Source organism: Lepidothrix coronata, unplaced genomic scaffold (assembly GCF_001604755.1).
Source record: "Lepidothrix coronata isolate B3197 unplaced genomic scaffold, Lepidothrix_coronata-1.0 Scaffold9, whole genome shotgun sequence".
Classification (NCBI taxonomy): Eukaryota; Metazoa; Chordata; class Aves; order Passeriformes; family Pipridae; genus Lepidothrix; species Lepidothrix coronata.
The window spans coordinates 4,877,079-4,901,169 of NW_016690189.1; the positions used below are offsets into that span (position 1 = coordinate 4,877,079).

At 36.4% G+C, this 24,091-nt stretch overlaps 1 protein-coding gene across 4 annotated transcripts; it reads left to right on the forward strand.

Annotated features, from left to right (window-relative positions):
* The first annotated feature begins 1,624 nt into the window (after positions 1–1,624).
* Positions 1,625–21,824, forward strand: NTS (neurotensin). 4 transcript variants are annotated; one of them, XM_017804509.1, is made up of 5 exons: positions 1,625–1,642; positions 2,596–2,673; positions 6,843–6,904; positions 13,081–13,305; positions 14,710–20,836. In XM_017804509.1, the coding sequence occupies exons 2-5, from the start codon at positions 2,613–2,615 to the stop codon at positions 14,854–14,856; spliced, it is 495 nt and encodes a 164-aa protein (XP_017659998.1). In that variant the 5' UTR covers positions 1,625–1,642; positions 2,596–2,612; the 3' UTR covers positions 14,857–20,836. The 4 variants fall into 4 exon arrangements, with proteins under 4 accessions (XP_017659998.1, XP_017659997.1, XP_017659996.1 ...); XM_017804508.1 differs by lacking the exon at positions 1,625–1,642 and adding an exon at positions 1,744–1,866; XM_017804507.1 differs by lacking the exon at positions 1,625–1,642 and adding an exon at positions 2,392–2,453.
* The last annotated feature ends 2,267 nt before the right edge of the window (positions 21,825–24,091 follow it).

Consider the following 24,091-nt stretch of genomic DNA (forward strand, 5'->3'; position numbering starts at 1 on the left):
TGATATGAAGATGACTTGAGGAAATCAAAGTGATTTAGGGAATTAATTGTTGAAAGGGTTAAAATTCATATCATGCAGTTCTTTGTGAAGTAGTACAAGGTACAGATATAGGAAAGAGGCAGAAAATGTAAATAAAGGAGCCTCTGAGAAACAGAAGGCTTGATAGAACAGAAGTTCTATCAAGAAAAAAATGTAATTGTCCAAGCGCAGCTGTGCCTGATTCGGGAGACTTGAAGATAATATGTCAAGAATAGCGTGGTCAGAAAGCAAAGATTTTCAGCACTGAAGTTTCTGCCTTGACAGTTTCCAAGAAAAAAAAAGTGAAAACAGAGCAATGAAAAAAAGATTATGGCTCATAACATACCATACATTTGTCCTCTGAAATCACTAGTAATTATTAACTCAGAAAAAAAAAAAAAAAGAAAAAGAAGCAACAATTAGGTGATCAGAGATTTTAATGGCAGGATAAATGGAAATTACTCTCTTCCTGGCAAAAAAAAAGTAAAATTCATTCCTTTAAATTCCAGTTACATAAGAATATGGATAATTAGACTATTGAAGAAATCTGTGACAGGCAGTAGGCACTAGAAAATATCTATGAAATATGATTCTCATTCATAGAGCTTTCTGGACTCTTGAACACCCACAGAGAAAAATCAGCTGCAGATTGGTCTTTCTACATCATAGAAATAATAGAAAATAGGACTAGAGGGAAGTGTGAGTGGCTAGCTAATCTAACCTCAGTGCTAAGGCAGATGAGTGACAGCTGAAACTTTCTGGTAGACTAGCACAGGCCATACAATGTACTAAATGTGTTCTGGGGATTTTGTTTGTTTGTTTTTAATTTCTCTCCCAGTAGTACAGAAAGATGTACTATATGCAAAAAATGTGTTCTTAAAACAGCTAGTACCATGGCAATGCACTGAACTTCATTTCTGTGTGTATTTATTTGACCATAAACCAAAACAACATTTAAATTTAAATTCTGTTGTGCTGCAAAAGTTGTTTAAATGAAGAAAGAATTCAATTAATTAAACTTTTCTTGCCAAGTGTTCTTCATGGCAGGATTTTGAAAATTCTGTGTTTTCTTTTTCTGCGACACCTATTCAGTCACAGAGGGTGCAGGAAGAAAGCAACACCCGTCTTTGCTCTTTGCATTTTAAAGGAATCTTTCTGCGGTAAAGAGCACGTCCACGACAGAAGAATCTACTCTCGGAGTGTATTCCTGCCTACGTGTGCCATGTGTATCTGCCCTTAAATGTATTCAAAGGGACCGAGATGTTCTGTATTGTGGTATCTGCATTCAACATATGGAGTATTTGTGTGTATCTAGAGGGAAAAAAAAAAAAAGGAAAAAAACCCAACCAAAAAAAACCTAAACCAAACCACACAAAACAAAAAAATACCCACAGCAAAAGCAGTAGCGCAATGGAGGCTGACGCCAGTCTTCAGCTTTACGGTTTTATACCCACACTTTAGAGATTACCCTGCCCTCACCTTCGGGTCATTTCCCTGGGCTTTACGGCTCATCTGCTGAGAACTGGACGGCAGGAGAGCCCGGATCCGGGGCTCGCACGGAGGGCTGGGCGTGCGGTAGAGAGACGGGGGACCCCGCGCCCCCCAGCACGCTCCCCCTTCCGAGGTAGGGCGCGCCCGCCCCGCCGCCGCCCTGCCTCCGCCTGGGGTCCCTGCTCTGACCTCCGGGTGCTCTGCACGGAGCCTGTTCTGTGTCGGTCGTTGGGGAAGGATACCTAGTGTAAAAATCAGCCGGGAAAAGTGCATCTTGAGAGAAACGTCTCCTAGGAGCGCTCACTCTCTTGAAACCGCAGCGGGTGGCTGTGGCAAGCGCTCTTCAGAAGTAATAGGGTCGGGTATCGTGATTTTTTGTGCATCTATGACTGACTCTATCAAGTGACTTTCCATGCAACACCCCTGCCCATGGTCAGGGTTATATCCCTACCGTACCCCATGTCACACGTTCCCTGCACATCCCCGTTTTAGCACCCCTGCCCATCAGCAGTGTGCGATTCTCTCCCTGGTTGTTTCCCTTGCTATCGGGAAAGATTCTACAGATGAAAGACAAAGCGCATGAGGCGTCAACAGAACGAGGACCGCCCCTGGCCCCGCAGCGGGGGACCGAGCACCCGAGGAAACTTTTTTTTTTTTTTTTTTTTTTTTTTTTTTTTTTTTTTTTGTTAATAATAGTAATAGAAAAATTAAATGGGGACCGTTCCAGACCACAGGATAGTTCCCTTTCGGGAAAAGCCCGCGCGGGGCGCGCCCCGCGGCGGTGGGTGCGGGGGCTCGCCGTGCGTCAGGCACAGAGTGGCGTCAGCGGAGAAGGGGCAGCGGGAGGGGGCAGGGGGTATGGGGGGAGGAGGGAGGGATCTTCGTCAGGAGGCGACGGCGGCACGGCTGTGACATCACCCCGCGGCTTATATAGTTGGGGAAGGGTCTGTGTCCCCCGTCTGGTGCCTGCAGCCGCCCCACAGCACGCGTGCGGAGGGCGTGGAGCCGCGGGGCTCTCTCTGTCTCTCTCTCTCTCTCTCTCTCTCTCTCCGTCTCTCCTCAGAATTTATGGACTTTACTTTCTAGAGGGCGGCGCGGCAAGGATGAGAGTCCAGCTAGTGTGCGTGGTGCTGCTGGCCCTGGCCTCCTGCAGCCTCTGCTCAGGTAAGTCCCCGCCGCCGCCCTGCACCGGGTCCGACCGGGCGCGCCCCGCACCGCCCGTCCCCGAAGTCCCCCGACCACTCGGCACTGAGTCACTCCCGGAGCTGTAAGAGGGACCTAAAGAAAAGAGGTGAAGTCGCTTCGGGCTCCCCCAGCTGTCCCCGGTAGGCGCCCGGGAGCTGTCTCTAGTAACGGGCTCCGGCCAGCATCATGTCTTGTATTACTCCCGTAACTTTCTCCCTTCATATAAGCCCTTCCTTCTCACGGCATCCATGTCATGGAAGTAACTGTAGACTGGTCACTGGAAATACAAATCAGTGTAGACCATCTGCTTGGTTGTGCTACCTCATTCGTGGTTCATTGAATATCATGTATTTCAAATTATGATAGAAATTATGATTTCTGCAACTCATGAATAGCTGCTGTAATCCAAATCAACATGAATATGTATACGCTTTCGTCACTTTTTAGGGAGAGAAATACAGTTTTATTATGTGGGGAAAAAATTGCTAGCAACTGATCTGAAATTTTGATCAAAAAATGCTGAAGCAGATGCAGATCACAAAATAGGAAGGTCAATGTAAATACATTTCTTCTCCAAGAGTAACTGCTTTAAAAACTCAAAAGGAGTTAAAATGCATTGCCTGCTCCTTTGGAAAATGATATCTCTGAAGATGTACCATTTATATCCCAAATTTATGACAAAAAATGGGTACACACAGGTGTACAGACAGACAGGAAGCAGAATAGCCTTAAAAATACACTCTTAACTAACTTTTGAATTACTTTGATTTTTAACTCCACAAAATTTAGTGAGCAAATTTAGAAACATCTTCACTTTTCAACTTCAGTATTCAGGAGGACTCAGAAATCCTAATTCTTCCTTTAGCTGAAAGTTTTCAATTTGTATTCCCTGCAGAAGAAAAATGTAACACATGTAATACCTGCATTTTATCACAGTTTAAATATAATCATTCTGTATATTGAAGAAAACTGGTGATCTTAGCGACAAGGCTTAACATTGATTTTTTTCTCCCCATTTATCTGAAGATTTTAAATAAATTCTTCTAGTATTTTCAATGAGGCAGTTTCAAATTTAATTCTTTGTAGAGCCTAAATGAAAGCCCATTAACATAAAAAATTTCAGTGGAAAGTAAAATAGGTTCATAAAAGAAAAAAGCAAAAGCAGAAGCAAAATTGTATGTGTAAATAACATTGATGGTTTATTTGCTTGAAAATTTGAAATTATTTTTAAATGAGAAATGCTACAGAGAAGTTTGTGTGAAGGAGCCTAAACTAGTTTTAACTAAAATGGTCATTAATGTCAAGTGATGGTTAATTTTAATTTGCTTTTGAAAATGTTTGCCATCAGTGTGTAACTGTAGAATGTAACTGTTCCTGTAAAATATGAATATATGAATAGAAACTATTTTTCTTGTCAGTAGAATCAAGAAGACATCAAACTGTTTGGATTTCCCTCTGATTTGAATGATAATGCATGACCAGACTTCTTATACATCGCTCTCTGAGACCCTGTTCCTTTTATGCTTTTGCTCCTTGTCCACCTCTTTCACTCCTGAATTACCTGGACGTGCTTCCTTCTCTTCCTCCAAGCCTTGCTTTATTATTCATTCAAAGAATTTTGGCTAGACTCCTAAATAATGTCCTCTAAGCTTCTTTTCTCAATCCAAATACTTCTTAATACCTACCCACTTTCCACAGTTGCAGCTACCTTCCAACCTTAATGGTGTGGAAGCTATCTTACATCCTTTATAGAATAGAAAAACCAGGTGTTAATCAGACACAAGCCCTTTTACTGCTCTCAGCAGGCATGACCCAGGACACCACAAATCATGATGCTATCATTGTGTGTGCTGCTCACCTGTTCACAGCAGTTGCTAACATTAGTAGAAATTCAGCCGAGGTGATCTCGTGCTGCCAGCCAAAATTTGGGTAGTGGCGAAGCAATTAAGAAGTCAGGTAAAACTCACAACCATTGCTGCTGGAAGGAAGAAAAAGGCATTAGGTTGGAGAATAGTTGCTAGTGACTTGCCATAATACTGATCTACAACTAGTCTTATTTAATATGAAAATGTTAAATATTAAATAAGACTGGTTGTAGATTAGTATTACAACAATCAATTACAATTACATCAATGCAATAACTTCAATGCAAAAAATAATGAATGAATGTATTGTGTTGGTAATGCAGAGGTGAGCAGGAGCATCCCTAGAGAGGAATGGGATATGCATAACTCACAGAAGTTTTTGATGACCTAAATAATTGAACTGAGAAGGAGTGCAACAATACAAAATGCAGTAGCTGACGGAATAATACAAATTCCCGTTAAAAGCTCTTTTTAATCAAAGCATTGCCAGTGCTGAGGAAATAAAAGACTTGATCATATTATATAATCTCTTTTTTTTATGTGTGTGTGTGAGATACTGAAGTTTTTCAGCCATGAAAAACAAATAAAATACAAAAATATGTAAGAGAGCTATCCTCTGTAGCTAGTGGTAAGCATTAAGGTTGTTAAGTGTTGAGGCTTCTGATTCAAACTGTACTGTGCTCTCTTGAGAACACATCAGGCACAGAGGAGGGCTGGTCTGATGAGCTGGAGAATACAAGGCTATTACAAGAGAGAAAAATAAGTGAGAGTCCCATAACTCGGGGCATAGTCTTTCAGTGAAACATTTATGGGATTTCCAGGGGAATGCTTTATGTTCAAAAAGGCATAGTGATCTTGCACTGGTCTTTGCTGATCATCTTGTAAGCACTCACCAAAAATCTAAGCTGGGAAGAGCTGTGATTCCTCTGAAAAAATATTAGAAATAGAAATTTATCATTTTTAGTGTATGAATTTATATACATACCATGAATAAATTTGTAATTAGAAATAAGTTAGGCTTGGAATTAGAAGAAAGTGAATAAACATGGATAGTTTTGAAAAATTTCCTGAAGAAGAAACGCAGTGATGGTAGTGGTAAGATCTATCAAGATTGAACATGATTGATTTCTAAGAGCATATAAATGGCTTCTGTGCTAACAGAAACCTGTGACAGATTAGCACATATTTGTGTATAAGATCCCTTACAATCTCATATTCTGGGAAAGGTAGTGACACAACATGGTGATGATCTCTCAAATGAAGTCATAGACAGAATCTATACCCAGATTCAGCGGTAGGGTGTTACATACCAACAGCATTGATCATTTTAATGAAAGTGAGATGTGAGTTATATAAATATGGAATAGATTGTGGTTTAGTTTGGTTTGAAATATCAGTGTATTGTGTGGCTTTAGGGCTGCTAGTATTCCAGGAAAGCTAAAAGCTATATGAAACACTGTTTCACTTAAAGACTGAGGACTGATTTCTGTATATTTCTCCTTTTTGAGCTGTGATTGCTACTACATTTTCAAGGCACCAGATCTTCGTTGTGATTCTTTACAGCACAAATTAGAAATGTATGTGTCTGTTTTCTCTTTGTACAACAATTTTATCCTTTTCACCAGATCACAGGTCTTGTGAGTCTACTGAGCTATCAAAGATCAATTAAATCAGTAAAGAAAGTCCGAAGACTGCCACACAGGATGTTTTCTTTTTGTATGTGCACTGTCAAGATCTTGTATCACAAACTGGTCAAGCTCAACTCCCTCATATCAATAAAAATAGCCTTAATTCAACTCAGAATAAACAAGACTATTGATTTTTAATCAGGTGATCATTACTGCCATTCACCTAAATGCTTAGCTGCTACTTAAATAAATATTATTTAAAAATAAATATGCAAATTTTTCTTCCAAAGTAAGAAGAGGTAACAAATTATTACTATGAAAATCAAAATGATTTTGAATGAAGAATATTGCAGCAGGTTTTTTTTACTGAAAGGACTCCACTTTAATGGCCTGTCCACCATTGAATTGAGATTAGTGAACTGTTTCATTCGCCTCAATAAGCTTGACCGTGCTTTAAAAAGGTAGTAAGTATCATTTTTAACATAATGTTTTCATTACCTGAAGACTCTTCACCATCCCTCTAGGTCATTTTGCTGTGGTTTTCTCTAGGTTGTGTTTATTTTTCAAAATTCATTGATATAAGTTCTGTATACTGAATTGAAATGTCCATGATTTCTGATCAAATAATAAACATATGTTTCTGGTTTATTCCCAGATTCAGAAGAGGAAATGAAAGCATTAGAAGCAGATTTATTGACCAATATGTACACATCAAAGGTAATTATTTTTCCTCTTTTAGCTGACGGGGAGGGAGCAAAAGAATTCTCATTACAAACCCAGAAGTCTTTGGACAAAATAATAACCTGTGGTCTAGACCAAGAAGTTCAGTGTTAGGTTTTGCTTTGGTGCAAGATTTCCTCCAGTTCAAAGGAAATTTAAAGGTGTTGATGTGACACAATAAATGTGTTCCTCACGTGTACACTGGTACTTTCATTAAACTGTCAAAACTGTGTTATGTGCAGAGATGTAAATTTATATGAGGAAATGTGTTTCCGATATGATTATGCCTGATGAAAACTAAATTAACCTTGAGTCAAATCTGTAAGTGTTATTTTCATGCAGAACTTTTCCTATATACATATAAAATTAGGACAGTCGTAAAGCAAAAATTATTAATACATATGCTGATTTTGATTTAAGAATTTAATCATAGTGTTTGTACAGGAACATGAGGACATGACTGTGAAAATATTAACCTGATAAATGGTATTTCCCTGCTAAGTTGCCAGACTGTGAATGATCTACATGTTTTTTAACACAAAGAGATAAAAAATCAGTTAAACCTCATATTGACAAGGTGAAGAAGCAAGTGTTGCTCATATGTATTGAACAGGTTGATAGACAAAAAATTTCTTAACCTTATTATTTTCCACAAATGATTTAAGAAATATATATGTCTGATATACCTTCAGCAATATATTAAAGAACAAACCCTGAAAAAAGTGCCATGGGTTTAATGGTGAATATTTTAATTAATTGTTCCAATGAAGTTCACATGGTGCTTAAATTTAATAGAAAATAAAATGAGAAATGAAAAATTTCTTCCAAAAAAAAGAGAGGTTCGTAAGCCAATGACTAGTTGAAGGTTAAGTACAATACCTGCCAGGAATGCTTCTGCGTTTTCTGTATTTGCTTATATGTGAGCTTTTCCACAGAATTATTGAATAGACTAAAAGAAGAAATGAGGCCAGAAAATAATTTTTTTTTTAATCTGGTTTGGCAGTTCTTAGGTTTCTATGTTCTTTAATGGCATGGTAAGTAACCTTAGATGACAAATAAACCTGTTTGCTACTCACTTTTCTAAGGTACAGAAAAATTTAATAGCTACTCTTTTTCTGTGGCATATTTAAATGTAGGAGGTTGACAAAAATAGTACTTTCTCTGTGTGGCAAATCATAGTATGCCCTGGAAGGAAAACCTGCAGCTATCGGTATTTCTGCTGCTGGCTTTAGTGGATCTGTGAACATAACTTCCACTTTTCCTCCCTCTCACCACAGAACACAAGCTCAGGTAACTCAAAATACACAAATATATTGCACTGGTTGATGTGCAATAATGATGTCTTCCATAATACTCTCATGTTGTTTCATGTCATGTAGCTTGCTTTTCAACTTCTTTATGGTATTTAACACCAATCAAGTGACACTTGATGTTGACAGAAGCAGTTGATTCATGCTGGGGACATTGCTTTAATTCTGCATTGTATTGCCTTAAATTACCATCTAAAATTTATTATTTTAGACAATATACATTGTCTTTTGGTATCAAAGTAAGGCACGGCAGAACTACTAAAAAGTACCCATCAACTTTTCTACAAGAGGTATACCACTATTACATTCATTACTAAAATGAATTATTTTTTCCTCTTGTCCTCTGCCAGCTGTGTAATAGCTGTCTTGTGTTGTGCCAGAGATCTGATTCTAGTTGAGGGCAGTTACTGCTCAATTGCATTAACTGTCTTTGACACTGACTTTGTAATAAGCAGCAAAGGAAATCCTGACAATTTAAACAGCATTAAGATGGAAAAAAATATTGTTTACGAAAGCTCAGTTCTAAAAGTGAAGCAAAGTGGATCGTCGCTTCTGGGTTTAGTATTTGACAGAAAAAAAGTCTGCCTCAGTAGGCACTTGTGAAATATATCATCAAGACTACTGCTAGGGCTTAAGCACATACCTTTTGCAGCATTCAGTAGTCTATCCAATATTGCAGGAAGAATTTCTGTATGCCTTTGATTTCACAAACGGCTGTCCAGTGTCTGCTGCCTTTTTCAAGCTGCTCTTTAAGGTCATCCATATGGTGAATCACTCTCCATCCTTAAAGAAGTATGTCCATGCTTATCATAACCTCTCTTCAACATTTAATAAAGTTTATCACCCTTCCCTGCTGTTACATCTTAAAGAAGATACAAGGAGCAAACAAGTCCCTAAAATGCTTATCTGGCTTTTCTCTAAGATAAAATCCAAAAAGCCATGTGGAAGATCTGGTAAAATGACAAAACCTGATATGTCACAAATATGTGGATAGTTATCTCCTGCCTCTGCTTCGTATCAAATAGAAAACTCGATTCCTGTCAAAGGGATAACTCTATTCACAGCTTCCTAAATGCTTGCCTGAAAGCAGTAATTGCATGAAGAATGTCCTGAACTCAAAAATGATTAAGTTCATTTGTTAATTGTGTCCCCCCCATGTTAATTATAGGGGGAAAAAAATTTCCTTGAAGAGTATATCATCACCAGAATATACTCCACATTTGAGATCCCACCTGACATTAATTTTCTGAAATCTTGGACCCTCTGAGATTTTCATTGTTTTAGGATGCCTATTTCTGACTGTATTTGTCCAGAGAGTTTAGCCTTCTTGTCAGAAGAGCTGCCTAGAAGTTACTGACTTCCTGACTTAGTCATCACTTGAAAATTCATTAGGTTTACAGGCATAAGTATACACCATGGAAGAACTTCTGCTGTAACAGAACTCCATATTATATCTGATTAAACATAGAGAATATTTTTATTATTTCTATCGTTACAATCTGAACAAAATTCAGCTACTATTCTGGAAAGGAACCATAGAGATCCTACACTAGCTTGGGCTTTTTACTTGATTATGACTTCGTTTTTTATCTGCTTTCACTACATAAAGAAAAGAATTTAGAAACCAGATAACTGTTTTTCTAAAAAAAATATAGCATTTGGTAGGTATGCATTATAATAAAAGAAGTGTCTTAAGCAAACTATCAGGAGTATCATTCAACCATAAATGGAAATAAAATATCATATAAATTATTACTTGGGAATCTTTTGTCTTGCATAGGACAAATCTGTTGTCAAAGAACAAAATGTTCCCAAGCTCTTTTCAGTTTCTTTTATGATGTAAAATTCTCTTTCAAGATATATGAGGTGTGGGAAATCATATATCCGAGTCTTTTTTCAGAAGCATGTTCAACAATGGAAATGCACACATCATGTTCACTTCAGCATTAATACCTTTTAAATTCTTGTTCATACTGCAGTCTCTTTTGTTCCTTCAGATCATTCCCAGATATTTTTCAAGTTAATCTTAAAAAATTGGTTCCATCTTGGCAGATAAGTGTTCCTTGTTCTCTTGTGTAGGTATTTTTCAAAACATGTCTTGAGCTACTGTAGTTGTTATTGCTTAGCCTTTGTGGAAAATATATCACATACTGGAAATTAACCTGAACATTTGGATTATCGTCATCTTAAACTGTGGTTTTATATATACTTTTAAGATAACTGCCTCAGAGATTTTTCATAATCTAAAAAGCAAAACTGTCTGATTTTCATGCTTGCTGTAATAGTGGAGAAGAAAAACAACATGACTGCTCTGTTCAGTGATTGGACATGACCTGGAAAACTCCTTGTTCAGTTAAAAAAACCCCAAAGTTTATTCTTGAGTGAAGTTCTTAATTGTTTGTAGTCTCATCTTGTGAGCTGGTAGCAAGATAAGTCAGAAACAGGTGTACCCAAGTAAAAATACTTCGAGGTGACATACGCATGGTATTAATAGGAATGAGACGCTCATCACAAACGAAGTATACTTGCAGATGGTGCTGAAAAATTATTTCCTCCTAACCTCATAAGTATCAGCTAAGACCAATTTCACCTAATGAAGTCTGCTATTTAAGTATTTTACTAATATACAGGGTAAAATTCCTTTAAACATAGACATGCATCAGGCTGACATAAAATAGTAACTTTAGATCGAAAAGATTCTATATATTATGCAAAAAGGTATAAAAAATTTCCCTATCCTTTACTCTTCTCTTTTGTTCCCATCTACTGGAACATTTTTGGTTCTTTTTAACTCAGAAATCTCATTTGCTCATCTAGCACTGCCTTTAGATTTTATGCTCCATTGTAATTTAGCTGTTGCAGTGGTAGCTTACATTTCTTTTGTATACCCAAGAGAGAAAAGTGCACTGGAAAGCCTCCTCAATTGTCATCGAAAGCTCCATATTTTTATATTTCACAAATATTTTAAAACAGACTAAAGAACATTTTGAAATTGCAGTGGACACTTTTCCCTAGTTTATCTTCTGTTAATAAAATTAGATATTCTGCAAAGAGAGTAATTTTATTTGAAACTGTCACATATTTTCAAGTAATTTGATAGACTAACTTGGGCACTTAGATGGGACAACAGATGAGCTCAAAGTAAACAGTACAGAACCAATTACAAGCTTCCAAATAAGATTTGAGATTTGCTTTCTTCTTAGCTTCAAAACAAAATACTCTTTCCTTATTCTTTCTGAACCTTCTCAGGAATCTGGGAACACAGTGTGGTTCTATTCTAAAGGGGCTAAATCATTCTCATTTTGAAAGGCATGTGTGTATCAGAGGTATATCGGAGTAATGATCATGGCCAAAAGGGAATTTTTTTTATCTGTTGCTAATAGTGATGCCAGCTGTTCTTGTTTCTTCCTCTTTCCTCTCAATTTTCTTTCTTCTCCTTCAAAAAATAGGAAAGTGTGGTGAATATAAATTATTTATAAATATATTTATATTTGTAAATATATTTATATTTATAAATAAATCTTGAATGCAATGCCCCTTTGTTAGGAAGGTGTTCTAAAGAAACAGATTATGTAATTACCCGATGTTCAGATAAGTAAGCACTGCATCCACACTCTCAATCAGTGCTGTCAAGTATGAAAGGCAATGTCTGTTTTAGTGTAATACCTATATTTAACTTAGGACATCCAAGAAAGGAAGCAACCACATTTCAGTTCATAGGTAAAGTCTAATCCTAATGTGCACATCAAGGCAGTCCTTGCCAGTAATAAATAGGAATTTGCTATTTGACTTTTGATTGGAGATTGCTGTGTCTCCAGTAGTAGTTTAAGGAAACTAATTTTTCTACTAACCACTAAAAGGAATACAATATGAAAGAAATAGTTAATAGTGGGAGAACCAAGAAAGTGGCAAAGACATGAAAAGCAATGAATGAGGCAGGAATACACTTTTTCACTTACTTTTTTTCTATTGATAACCAAAATAGAAGAAGACAATTGCCACAACTGCTTGGAAAGAACAATACCAGTAAAAAAGTAAAATTAAGATTCTCAAAATTTTTTAGAAGTGTTTAAAAGTTAAATAGCTCATAAATAATGTAAGGTACTGGAACAAGCAAAATTTGAGACAAACCATGATGAAATTTCTTTAACGTCTCTGGGCAGGTTCATTATGGACCACCTAAATATAGTTCGCAGTTTTTCAGTCTAGTTACCAAGTCAGGAATACTTTTTTTGCACAGGTCTGTTTTATCTTTGCTCCATCTTCCTCTAAGCCTGTAGCTTCAACTAACGTCTCCCAGGCTCTTGACTCTCCAGCATCCAAAACTCCTGGGGCTTACAAATTCCATAACTTCAGACCCAGCCTCATCAGACAGATTGTGCCAGGGCAGGGACTCCTTTCCTTTTCTCAGGGAATTTTGAAATGACTGGTATTTGTTCTGAACTGGGGAGGAGCATCTAGTTAACCACAGGCATCCAGCTTGCATTCCAGAACTGGGAATTTATCTGATGGGTTTGATTCATTGTCCTTATTTGCATCTGCGACTTTATATTATATTAATTTCCATCTATGTTTTGTTTGCACCTGTGCAGAATGGCTATGAAATGCTGTCATTCTGGTTTGGTAGCAGTTTAGTTTTTTCATCATGTTTCTCTACCTGCAGGGTAAGGCTTTGGGGAAGCAGAATTGGTGTGCTTAATAAATGAGCTGTCCTAAGTTCAGCACTCTATAATTACTGTCTAAAAGTTGACCAGATGAAAAGTACTTCAGAAATACAAACTTGATCCTAACAAAATGTCTGAATATTGCACATGATTACTAAAAAGCCAAAACACATTAAATAGCGGATATTTTTATTTTCAGATTAACAGAGCAAAACTTCCTTACTGGAAAATGACCCTGCTAAATGTCTGCAATCTTGTCAACAACCTAAACAACCAAGTGGGAGAGACAGTAGAGGTAGATGAAGAGGATCTCGTTTCAGGAAGACAGCTTCCCTCTCCTCTGGATGGCTTCAGCTTGGAAGCAATGCTGACAGTATATCAACTCCAAAAATTTTGCCACAGCAGAGCCTTTCAGCATTGGGAGGTAAAAAAACCACTCACAAATGCATGTTTTAGATTCTGTTAAACTCTCTGACTCTATTTTTAGTGGTGTTGTAAAATCCATATCCATCTGACCTCCATCACATTGTCTGAGCTTTCCTTCCCTTTTTTATATTCTCTAATACCTCTAATATGCCTCTTTTAATAAGAGTTGAGAATTAGTGCAGTTTCTGATGAGCTGAGTGTATGTTTCTTATAGCAACTCATAGATAAATGAGAACTTTTCTTAGCTGGATACTTTCTCCGTTCTTTGTAGCCATTCCAAATAACCAAACAAACGCATGGAAGTAATCTCTATGCCAGAATACGTAATTAATATCTGATTAACAGTTGTGAAGTTGCTCACATTTATTGAGGCATAAATAAATGCAGTCAGTATTTTTGTTTTAAGACCCTAAGGCAAACTGGATTCAAAATGCATGGACACAGGCCTATGTGTACGTACCATTTTGCTTGGTACTCTGGGTTTCATATCAGTGCTAGGAAACTGGCAGCAAGGTAACTTGTGCTTTTTGTTTCCCTGCACCTAAAGAGGGCCCTGGAAGTTGGCATTGTGACTGTATGAAAATTACTGCTCTTACATAGGGATTGTTTGTAGTCCGTTTGTGATATTTGTTGTAGTGTAACGATCACACAGAAGCACACTAGGCACAATCCTCTTGTGTCGTTAAATAATACACTAAAAGCTGCTTTGTGTAGCTAAAAAAGATATCTCAGTGTCACTACTTACTTTCCAGTAAACCAGATTTCTTCAGCTATCTCAGCTTCACAGTCTTATGGAGGAAGCTCTGTATATAATAGGTTTATTCTAAATCCTCATATTTGCTGAGACAATTCATACAAAAGACTGCAACATCTTTGAGAACTCCCAAGTAAAACTAAGAATGCAATTATATATACAAGTTCGATTTGCAAAATTTTGACTTCTTGTGCTTTATTTAATTTCTAATTTGTTTATTACACATTTTGATTTTTTGGCTGTAGGAAGTTGCAGATTAAAATATTGCTCGAAAGTTGAAACCAGAAAGGAGTGCAGGTGTTTAGCCTAAATGAGTGACTACAGACTGACAATCATTAGGAAGTTTTCAGTAAATTTGAGTTTTAGTGCAAGGAGGAGATGCTATCTTTTCTCTCTAGTCAAAACCAGTGATCTCATTTGTTTCAGTGGAATTTAAATATCATCTCTGTAGGGCTCAGCTGATCTTTAGCCTGATCTTAGGTTTGTGTCTTGAGTTTTGTCTTTTTTTTTTTTTTAACCCTGCAACTATTGTAGTAAAGATTTTTTTTGATGGCATATGTAAAGTATTTTTTAAAAATTTCTAGGAACTTATAATCTTCATTACCAAAAAAAAGCTGATAACACTGTGTCTCTTCTTGCATCCTACAGTTACTTCAGCAAGATGCTTTTGATCTAGAGAACTCAAGCCAAGAAAAAGAAATAATGAAGAGAAAAAATCCCTATATTCTGAAACGGCAGCTACATGTGAACAAAGCTAGAAGACCATACATACTCAAGAGAAGTTCATATTACTGATGCAGCAGAAGAAAACAATGTATATTTAGTTTATAGGTAACTGTGTATTATGGTTATCTTATCTAAATCTAAAATCATACTTGTGTGAAAATATACTATGGAAAATCAAGATGATAACATAGCTGTGTCTTTTTTGCAATTGCTGTTTCTCGATTGTGAATTTTTCCTACTTGAGATTAATTGGACTAATACATTTGCAAATAAAACTAGTTTTTAAGCATGATGTATTGTACAAAACTGAGATTTGAACATACTTACAATAATCTTGTAGTCTTCTCCAATGTTATAAAGAACACCAACATAACACCAAGGAAATTGATATTGGCCATAAATCCTATTGAGAATCTTACAATTTCTTAATGCAACATGTCAAACGTATATATGCTTGCAATTTTTTTATAATATGCTAGTAAGAACTGCCACAGTATTTCATGTATTGGCCATTAATTTATTAGGGAATAGGTCTAAGGAAGGAAGGGAATACTATCAACTAACTGTTAAATGGCAACTTCAAAATTAATATTTTAAATAGTCTGCTTGTAAGTGAATTTTAAGTTATTGACTTCTAACTTGCCACTAAAGACTAATTATTTAGGAAAACAACAAATAATGGGACTTTTAAAAAGTATACTAGTGAAAACAAACCTAGATGTGCTTCAGAGTCTTGTATATCACTAACTAAATAATTTATTAAATCACTAAAAGAATTTACAGTGTTTACCTAATCTACGCATGCTCAGGAAAAAAAAAAAAAGACAAAAGCTAATTCATGTCCCAGTGTTGTCACTGTTAAAAATCAAAATAGTAATCTGATTACATGAGAAACTTGGGGAAGTATTCAAAAGATGAATTGAAATTAGAACATCTTAAAGTTACAATTAAAAGGCATTTGCTTTCCTTACCTCTACAATTTTGTAATAATAGTCAATGTTAAGGTTTAAGACAGTCTTGGAGGCTAATTGAGAGGGAAGTTCACAGAATGGGAAAAATTGTTTTCAAGTGCAAGGAATCAATTTCCACCTGAAAGTTACACATTTTCCAGCTCTGTGGTGTGTGCTAAAGATTTGGGATCTCAATGATTCTGAGTTCCAGTCTGGAGGAAAACAGGCTGAAAGGACTGGGGGCCACAGCAACTATAAAAATAGAGGGATAGTGCAAGCCCTATGAAGCCTGGATGCTCAGACCAAGAGGCAAAATGGGACAGATGTTGTTTTTGAAACCTTGCCTGCTTCCTGGTTGAAGTATTTTCTCAAAGCAATTCTGCAAAAACAAACAGATAAATAACCCCCCCGAACTACCCCCTAAACCCAACCACTTAAAAAAACCCAAAAAACAAAAACACCCTCCCCCTCCCCCCTCCAAAAAAAAAAAAAAAAAGACCCAAAATCAGAACCCAAAAACTCTGAGAATTTCCAAATCCTCTCACAGATTAGATTTTCTGCCAATTATTATTAAACATATATAGGGATATGCATAGAAAGAACATACCCATACCAATGGTTATACCAACTTTGTTACATGGGGAGGGATGGGTTTTTTGCAGTAAAATTTATTTTCACTGTATTAAAACTAATTATATTTCCTTTTCTCAGTGCAAATGTTATTAATCGGTTTATTCATTCAATAACCATTAAATGTATGCACTGACAAGATATAACTGAGCATACACTAATTATTGTAATAATCACTGACTTGAATACACCAAAGCACTTAAGCACATTCAGTCTCAGTATTTTAAATGCTAAATGCGCTTCAGGACTTTGCTTAAATAAGGTTCTAGTAAACTCATACCCTTCACTTTTTTCACAAAACTATCATATAATTAGACTGGAAACCCAGTATGGTCTCAAGTGGCTAACATTCTCTTTCCAACAGACCTATAAGATCCCTAGTCCTGTTGTGGTTATTTTACATTCTGAATTATCTTTTGGTCTGAAATTACAAAGCAGAACAGAGGTTGTTTCAAAATTCACTGCTAGCAGTATATAAGGAAAAAAAATAAAAAGAGCCTTCAGATTGTTTTTTCATGAGAAACACAGAAGAATAAGACAAAAAAATAGGTTGCCATTATATTTTTCTCTCATGCTCAGTGTAAGAGTATAAGAGCTAAGAAAAAAAAAAAGTAAGGTAAGGCAATATGGTCTTCATATCTTCAATGTACACTTTTCAAAAACAAAATAACCCTTCCATGTTTCATTTTAGAGGTGATTTAGATATTCAGGGTGATGGCAGAGGACCTCAAATGATGATATTAACTGTTTCACCCTCATCTAGTGCTCCACGCTCAAGTTGGACTTACCTTGTGACTGTGTACTTGATCCCTGAAGTGCAGAGCTAACAGATTAGTCAGACTGGCTGAAAATGGCTTTAAATAACCCATTTCCTTTCAGCAGACTGTGAATCCACACACAACCAGCTATTATGTGTCACTAGAGGAGGCAGAGGCTAAAGCATGTCAGGAAAGTACATCTTGTCAGGTGTCCCTAGTCTGTGATGGAGGTGTCCAGGGACCTGTCAGAGGAATGGCATTCAGAGTGGCAGTCTGAACTAGAAAAGGAAACAAAATCTATAATTGTAACATGGTCAGTTAAGGTACAAAAGTCAATGGTAGCAATTTGGCTTTTTGGTCACTCATGAAAAGCAAATGTAGCAACATTAAAATATTAGAAAACACACTTAAACCATAGAATTAAGCCAGGTGCACAGAGATGTTAAACGAAATTTTGAAGTCTGGGAGACCTTTATTTGCTTCAAATCTCTCACTTCCTCCACAGCTTTCTCCTGATGACCTCTCTGCAGTGGAATTGCAGCCTTCCTTTAGCCTTCACTTTTGGATGATGGCAGCAAAAAAAAAAACAAAAACAAAAACAAAAACAAGAAAGGCATGCTTATGCATATTTTTCTCTATTTTGCACGTCTTTCAGTGAGAACCTCAGGGTGCTTACCTTGTCCCTAGCTGTGCATTGGCTGCAAAATCGATGCTGTATTTGCTGCAGCAATGAGTGCTGAATGAAATTCAAGTAAGAAGAGGGTCTCACAGTATGTAAAGCTATTAATTCAGAAATTCAGACAGCTTCTTTTTTATCTGTTCCTTTCCCCTTCCCCTTCGCCTTCCCCTTCCCCTTCCCCTTTTTTTCCTGAAGCTCATAATTCCCTTAAGTTTAAAAATGTTATTTTGAAGAACATTAATTCAGATTACAGCCTTGGCTTAAAGAATGATATAGGAAATTTTGTTTTATAAAGGCAATTATTGAGAGATGTTCTGTCTTTCTCCATCTTTTCAGAGGAGCACATTATTCCTACATATTCAGTTGTTAATTTTTTTATGAAGGTCATAGCTGAATAATTATACCAATTATTCAGAAACTTCATACTAAATTATTTCTTAACCTCCTAAAATATTTGATATAGTCATACAAAGCAATTGCAGAAACTTCTCAATACTTTCTAATGTATAATTAAGTATATCTGAGATTTACTTTGATTTTTTACATTTTTAAGGGTTCTAATCCATAATATTACAACTGCCCTATACAAGAAAAGTAAAACATAGAGAAATTAAAAATTTTATCACTTCTGATGCGTATAGAAATGTTATAATAATTTCTATTATCGAGGTTAAATGTGGTGGTAGAGTAAGTCTTCAGTTCTTGAGTCTTGCTTGTGGTATATTATAAATTTTGCTGTTTTCTGTCTTTTATAAATGTAAACTTTGTTCTATGTCTTAGGTAAGAATTTAATGGATGTACTGTGAACAAAGTAGATGAAATGTTGAGTTTTCAGATTAAGAGAGATTTAATTTTGCGATGTGTGATCGTGACTGTGCCTCATACCCTATTTATTCCTAGTGAGCACACATTGGACACATAATCCATTTGATCTTTATTCTTTTTCCCCAAGATTAGTTATCAGTTTGCACTATGGGGTGTCAAATTGAAAATACAAGCCACCACTATAATGATTGAGTTTTGGAGGGCAGAAAGAGAAGCAGGTTCTTCTGAAATTCCCCAAGGTTCCAGACTGATCATTGATGTTCTCGATGTCCAAAATATTGGACTGACTGAAAGCAGTCAGAAAACTAGAGTTGCAGAGAACCTGCAAAATAAAGTCTATTGACTCTTGTGACATAGTGATAGAGTCAGAACGTGTATCTCGCCCTCCAGAAATCAAAAAAAGTGGAAGGGCGGAATTGACCTTCACAAGGAACCTGGGAAACGAAATTTTCATTGCTACCAAATCCAACCATTCAGAATTTGTGAGTGAGGCTGCAAAAACTTGCAAATAGGTAGACAAATGACAGACAGATACATAGACAGATAAGGAAATAAATATTCCTGACTTCTAAATAAAGTAATAAACACATGCCAAATAATTTTTATTTCTTTCCATTTACTGGACTTCCAGCGAGCATCTGAATCACATTTCTAAGCACTTCTACCAAGAGGTGCTAAAACACATTTGTTAATGTTTATTGCTACTGAAAATTGACATTCTCATCCAACCTCTTGAATCCAGCAGATGTCAGATTAAAACACACATAAAAGCATAATGTTCAGGATCAGATTTTAAAATTCAGATCCAGGATATATGGATGGGCCTGCCAGACCAAACAATCAGATGGTGGAATAGAAAGAGCTTTGTGGTACCTCATTAGCTGGCAAGCTTTGACTGAATGACTTGTCTCAGGTGGCAATATGGGAAAATGACATGCAACCCACCCAGGAACTTTGGGCTGAGTATCAGCTATTAAGAAATATAAAGCCTTCAGTTTCTGAAGTTTTTGGGAACTCTTAGTTTCCCAAGTAAGACTTGCTTTGTCTGAGTAGATGAGAGTGTATAGCTGATGTCTCAGGGCATGCCTCACTTCCTTTATATAGAAGGAAAAGATGGGACTATACAAAACTGGCCTTGAATTATCAAGGAATAACATTTGTCTGTTTGAGTTCCCAGTGGGTCAAGTACCAGTCTTTTATTGTCACAAAAGTTACAGTGCACTATTAGTCTAGAACCATTTCCTATTTTATTCTTGAAAAGCAGTTGTAGGAATCTTTTGTAGGATATATTTCTCTTATGAATACATAAAGGGCTTCTCAGATTGTCTAGACATTGCTTTAATAGATGAATCCCAGCAGCATGAAGACCTCTGTCCAGGTACAGTGTCTTAAGCTGCTTAACAAAGTGTTAATGGTATGAGAATGAAAAACTGCTGGGCTTGTACACCAGTGAAGCTGATGTTGAGGATAGACTGGGAACATCCTAAAAGGCAATCTTGACATCATTGTTGCAGCTTTTTCAGATTCCTTATTTAAAAATCCAAACCGTATAATAGATTTTTGTAATCTAGTACTTTAGAATTTAAGATTGTTTTCCCCCCACAGAAATTTAACTCAAAATGTAAAATAAATGTGTACACAAAAAAGGAAAGACAGAAAGAAAGAAAGGAAGAAAGGAAGAAAAAGAAAGAAAGAAGAAGAAAGAAAGAAAAAGAAAGAAAGAACTAATATGTGCTATATTGTGCATTATTTTCATAAAGAAAATTTTCCCAGAGCAATATGACTTGGGAATCATTTTATCTGGAATGAATTGTATGATTCCTCCAAAATTTCTTTCAAAAACCATTGTTTACGTGTATTTAAAAAAACTCAACTTCCTAGAATCTTGCATTGTAAAGCCTTTTATTGGGATGCAAAAAAAAAAAGACTTTTGTTGAATGAATAATCTAATCCCTATGCTTAAAAAACAGTCATTCTTGTCCTTAAAAAATAAAAAAAAAATAAAAGAAAAGAAAGATTTCCTATTTTATAGCAGATATAGAGATCTTAGAAATAGTTTATTTAATAGCTTTTGCATGAATGAAATCTCTTGGTTGTTTTTATGTACTACCAAATCGTTAGGGTAGTTGTATAACCATATACTGTTGTAGTTGTTGTGTTTTGGTACCTTATATAATGATCTTTTAAATAAAGAACTGTTTGGAACAGACAACATGCCTTTTGTTCTGTTCAAAAAGAAGAAATAAAAAAAATAACACCACATGGAACAAAGGTATATGTGCATGTACCCACAAATGAATGGTTTATTTAAATTATTCTGAATTCTTTTCTGAAAAGTAGCACTCAGCTGGCCATCTCTTTACATCCTTTGCACCCCCAAAGAAACAAAGACAGACAGAAAGTGTTTTAAGTAATTCCCTATTCCACAAAAGAATTTTGGACTAAGAAAACAATTAGAAAGCATTTTCAAATAGGCTTCATTATTGCTCATGATTGCATGTGGTAACACCTTAGTTTTTATGTTCTTTCCATAGTAATAAGATATTTTGAATGCTAGAATGATCTAAATCTAATAACTAATGTTAACACCTGATACCATCTAACTCTAGCATAGAGAAGATTATACTTTAGGGAAAATTTACCTTTGTTTAGAGGGCTTAAATACAATGTGTTTCTTATTTCTAGTTAGTTAAATACTTATTACTAAACTAAGGGGATTACTCTGTGAAAAGTCTGACAAATATATTGGTTTAATACTTATATCTTATTTAGGACAATGAAGAAGTCCAGGGACTGTCCTAATACAAACTAAGCCTTGGTAATAAAAGCTTGGTTGAAGTGTTACCGTACATGGACTCAGTTAACTTGAAAAGAATAAATTTAGCTTTTCATAATGGTTTTTCTTCTGTAACTTTGAGCTTTTTTTCTCTGTATTTCCATTCTTTGTCCATTCTATTCTGTTAACAGGGCTCTGGTGTGTTGCTCCACTTATAAGAGACAGGATGCTCTCATAATTGAAGGGATTAGAGAAGGCAAAATAAAGCTGCTGCAGTAAACCCCAGTTCCTTTAGCAAATTATGGAAGACGTCAGGATCCAAACCTAGAGGACTTCTGCATGGCTAGCACTCTAAATCAAGTTTCCTTTGAATGTTAACCATACTGAAAAAGAACAATAAAATATCTACTGAGAACCCACCCACCGTGTCCAGAAACTTAAATGATCTGGAATTGCTGATATTAGGCTTAGTGTAAAAACACCTGTAAGCCTACATTTCTCAACAACATGTTGTGTCCTTGGCAGGGTGGGAGGTGAGGGTGTAGAGGTGTGGGAAACACCTTTGAGAAACCTCTGAATCGCTGTGATACTTCTTCGATGTGAGATCAAGGAGCAGCATTGGGAACCGTAGCTTTTCTCAGATTGTCTTTACAGATAGAAGCTTCGATAGAAACTCCAGAAATTTATATTCTCTGAAAGAAAGTAATCTGGAACTGATCTTTGAAACAATTAGAATTTCTTCATGTATTTAGCTTAGTTGTGGCAAATGAGACACTCTACTTCAAGACATGGTGGACTGACCTGGACCTGAAATCCATGTTTCTGTGAATTGGGTGGATATAGACTATAAACAAGATGTCTTCTGAGCATTCAACAAGGCAGAAGGCATAAGAAGTAATGCTATGCTAAAACATTTTTGATGCCTTATTAGCAGCTTTCAGTACTGCGTGAAGAAACATAATGTACTATTTGCAACACTTTCCAAGGCATATCTTGATGTGAAAGAAGGAGCTGACATTTACCGTGAAAAGTAAAGTCTTTATTTAGATAGAGAAAGTGTTAAAATATCTGAAGCATGGTGCTTACAAGCCTTATTTCTATTCACTTAAACACATCAATGCTTTTCTGCTACAAGTGCATCTGCCCCTTTGGCAACGTGTGTGAATAAGAAATGATTGCTCAAATTCACCATTATAGATATTCATTGAGACTGATAATATAGAAAGCTGAAGCTTATTAAAACAGTACAGCTTTGTACAACCAGTTGAAAGGATGTGGGGAAACCAGGAAAAGTCAAATAAATGGACAATATTTCTTTTGCTAATATATATACACACAGGAAGAAATTCTTTACTGTGAGGGTGGTGAGACACTGCAACAGGTTGCCCAGAAAAGTTGAGGATGCCCCATCCTTGAAAATGTTCAAGACCAGGTTGGATGGGGCTTTGAGCAATGTGGTGCAGTGAAAGGTATTCCTGCCTATGGCAGGGGACAATTGGAACTAGATGATCTTTATGGTTTCCTTCAACATACACCGTCCTATGAGTCTATGATACACACAAGCATACATTAGTATGGGAAGACACTGCATACAATGTTCTCTGCCATATCTCTGTTAAGGTGTATCTCATCAAAAGAAGAGCTTTGCAGGGATGTTACTTGATTTTGCTGGCCAGAAAAATGAATGTTTATGCTTGTTTCATGTGAAAAAAAAAGTAATATTAAAAAAATTCAATAGTTTCTTAATTCTTTCTGTGTGTTAGCAGAGCTGACAAAAACTATGACCCATAGCTGATCTCATCTGGTATGGCTGTGAGCTTCACAGTTGGGAAGTAAGTGTGATCATCACCTTCCAACATTCATGAAATCAACTCTGTGTCCTGTACAGTCACACTGAACCTGACCTGAGCACCTAATTTGGAGTAGGAGAAGATGAAATGATGTGGTGACGAGAAGCCTCAGTCTTCTAAGGCACCAGTAATATATAAAAACCCTCAAATATTGCAAAAGTGACAGGAGGGAAGCCTTCTGTAAGCTGGAAATGATTATTGGATAAAATAGCATAAGTGACTCAAAGAAAAAGTAAAGTAAATGGTTGCTATTAAAGCTAAATAAAGAAAATAGGGACAGAGAGAAATCTGGTGTGTTGCTCCCCACACAACATAACGAAAACTTCTTCAGAAATATATTGCCATCCTTTAAAGTTGCTTCCTTTCTGACACTGAGTACAAGATTACATCTGGCCTTTTCCAAGAATAAGAAAGACCAGGCTCTTACCTGTCTTCCTGGGATTGCTGAAAACAAATTTGTGAGAACCAGTATTTCAGTTTTCCTATCGAAGTGGTAACCAGTCAACAGTAGAGGGTGAAAACACACAAACCAGAATCTCATCTTGCTCTTTGAGAAGAGCAATCAATAGAAGAAGATACCATGGGTATCCTAGTGCACTTATTTTTTTTTAACTGTTATCTAGAAACTTGGTCCATTCTAAATTACAGGACATCAATAGTACTCCAAAAAATGGTAATTCCTTAATAGCATCCTGATTGGTACATGGACTGTAAAAGTATAGTTGCTAGAGAATTGAAAGTGCATGAAATTTCATGTTAAGTAACACAAACCACCATAGGAGTAGAAGACATCATCCAGGTCACTGAGTTCAATCCTTCACAGTTTTAGTCTGGCA

Excerpts from the sequence above, each read along its gene's own strand:
- NTS (XM_017804509.1), top strand. The coding sequence starts at position 2,613 with ATGAGAGTCCAGCTAGTGTGCGTGGTGCTGCTGGCCCTGGCCTCCTGC. Across the intron at positions 6,905-13,080 it reads CCAATATGTACACATCAAAG|ATTAACAGAGCAAAACTTCC; the intron begins GTAATTATTTTT and ends TTTTATTTTCAG. Across the intron at positions 13,306-14,709 it reads GAGCCTTTCAGCATTGGGAG|TTACTTCAGCAAGATGCTTT; the intron begins GTAAAAAAACCA and ends TGCATCCTACAG.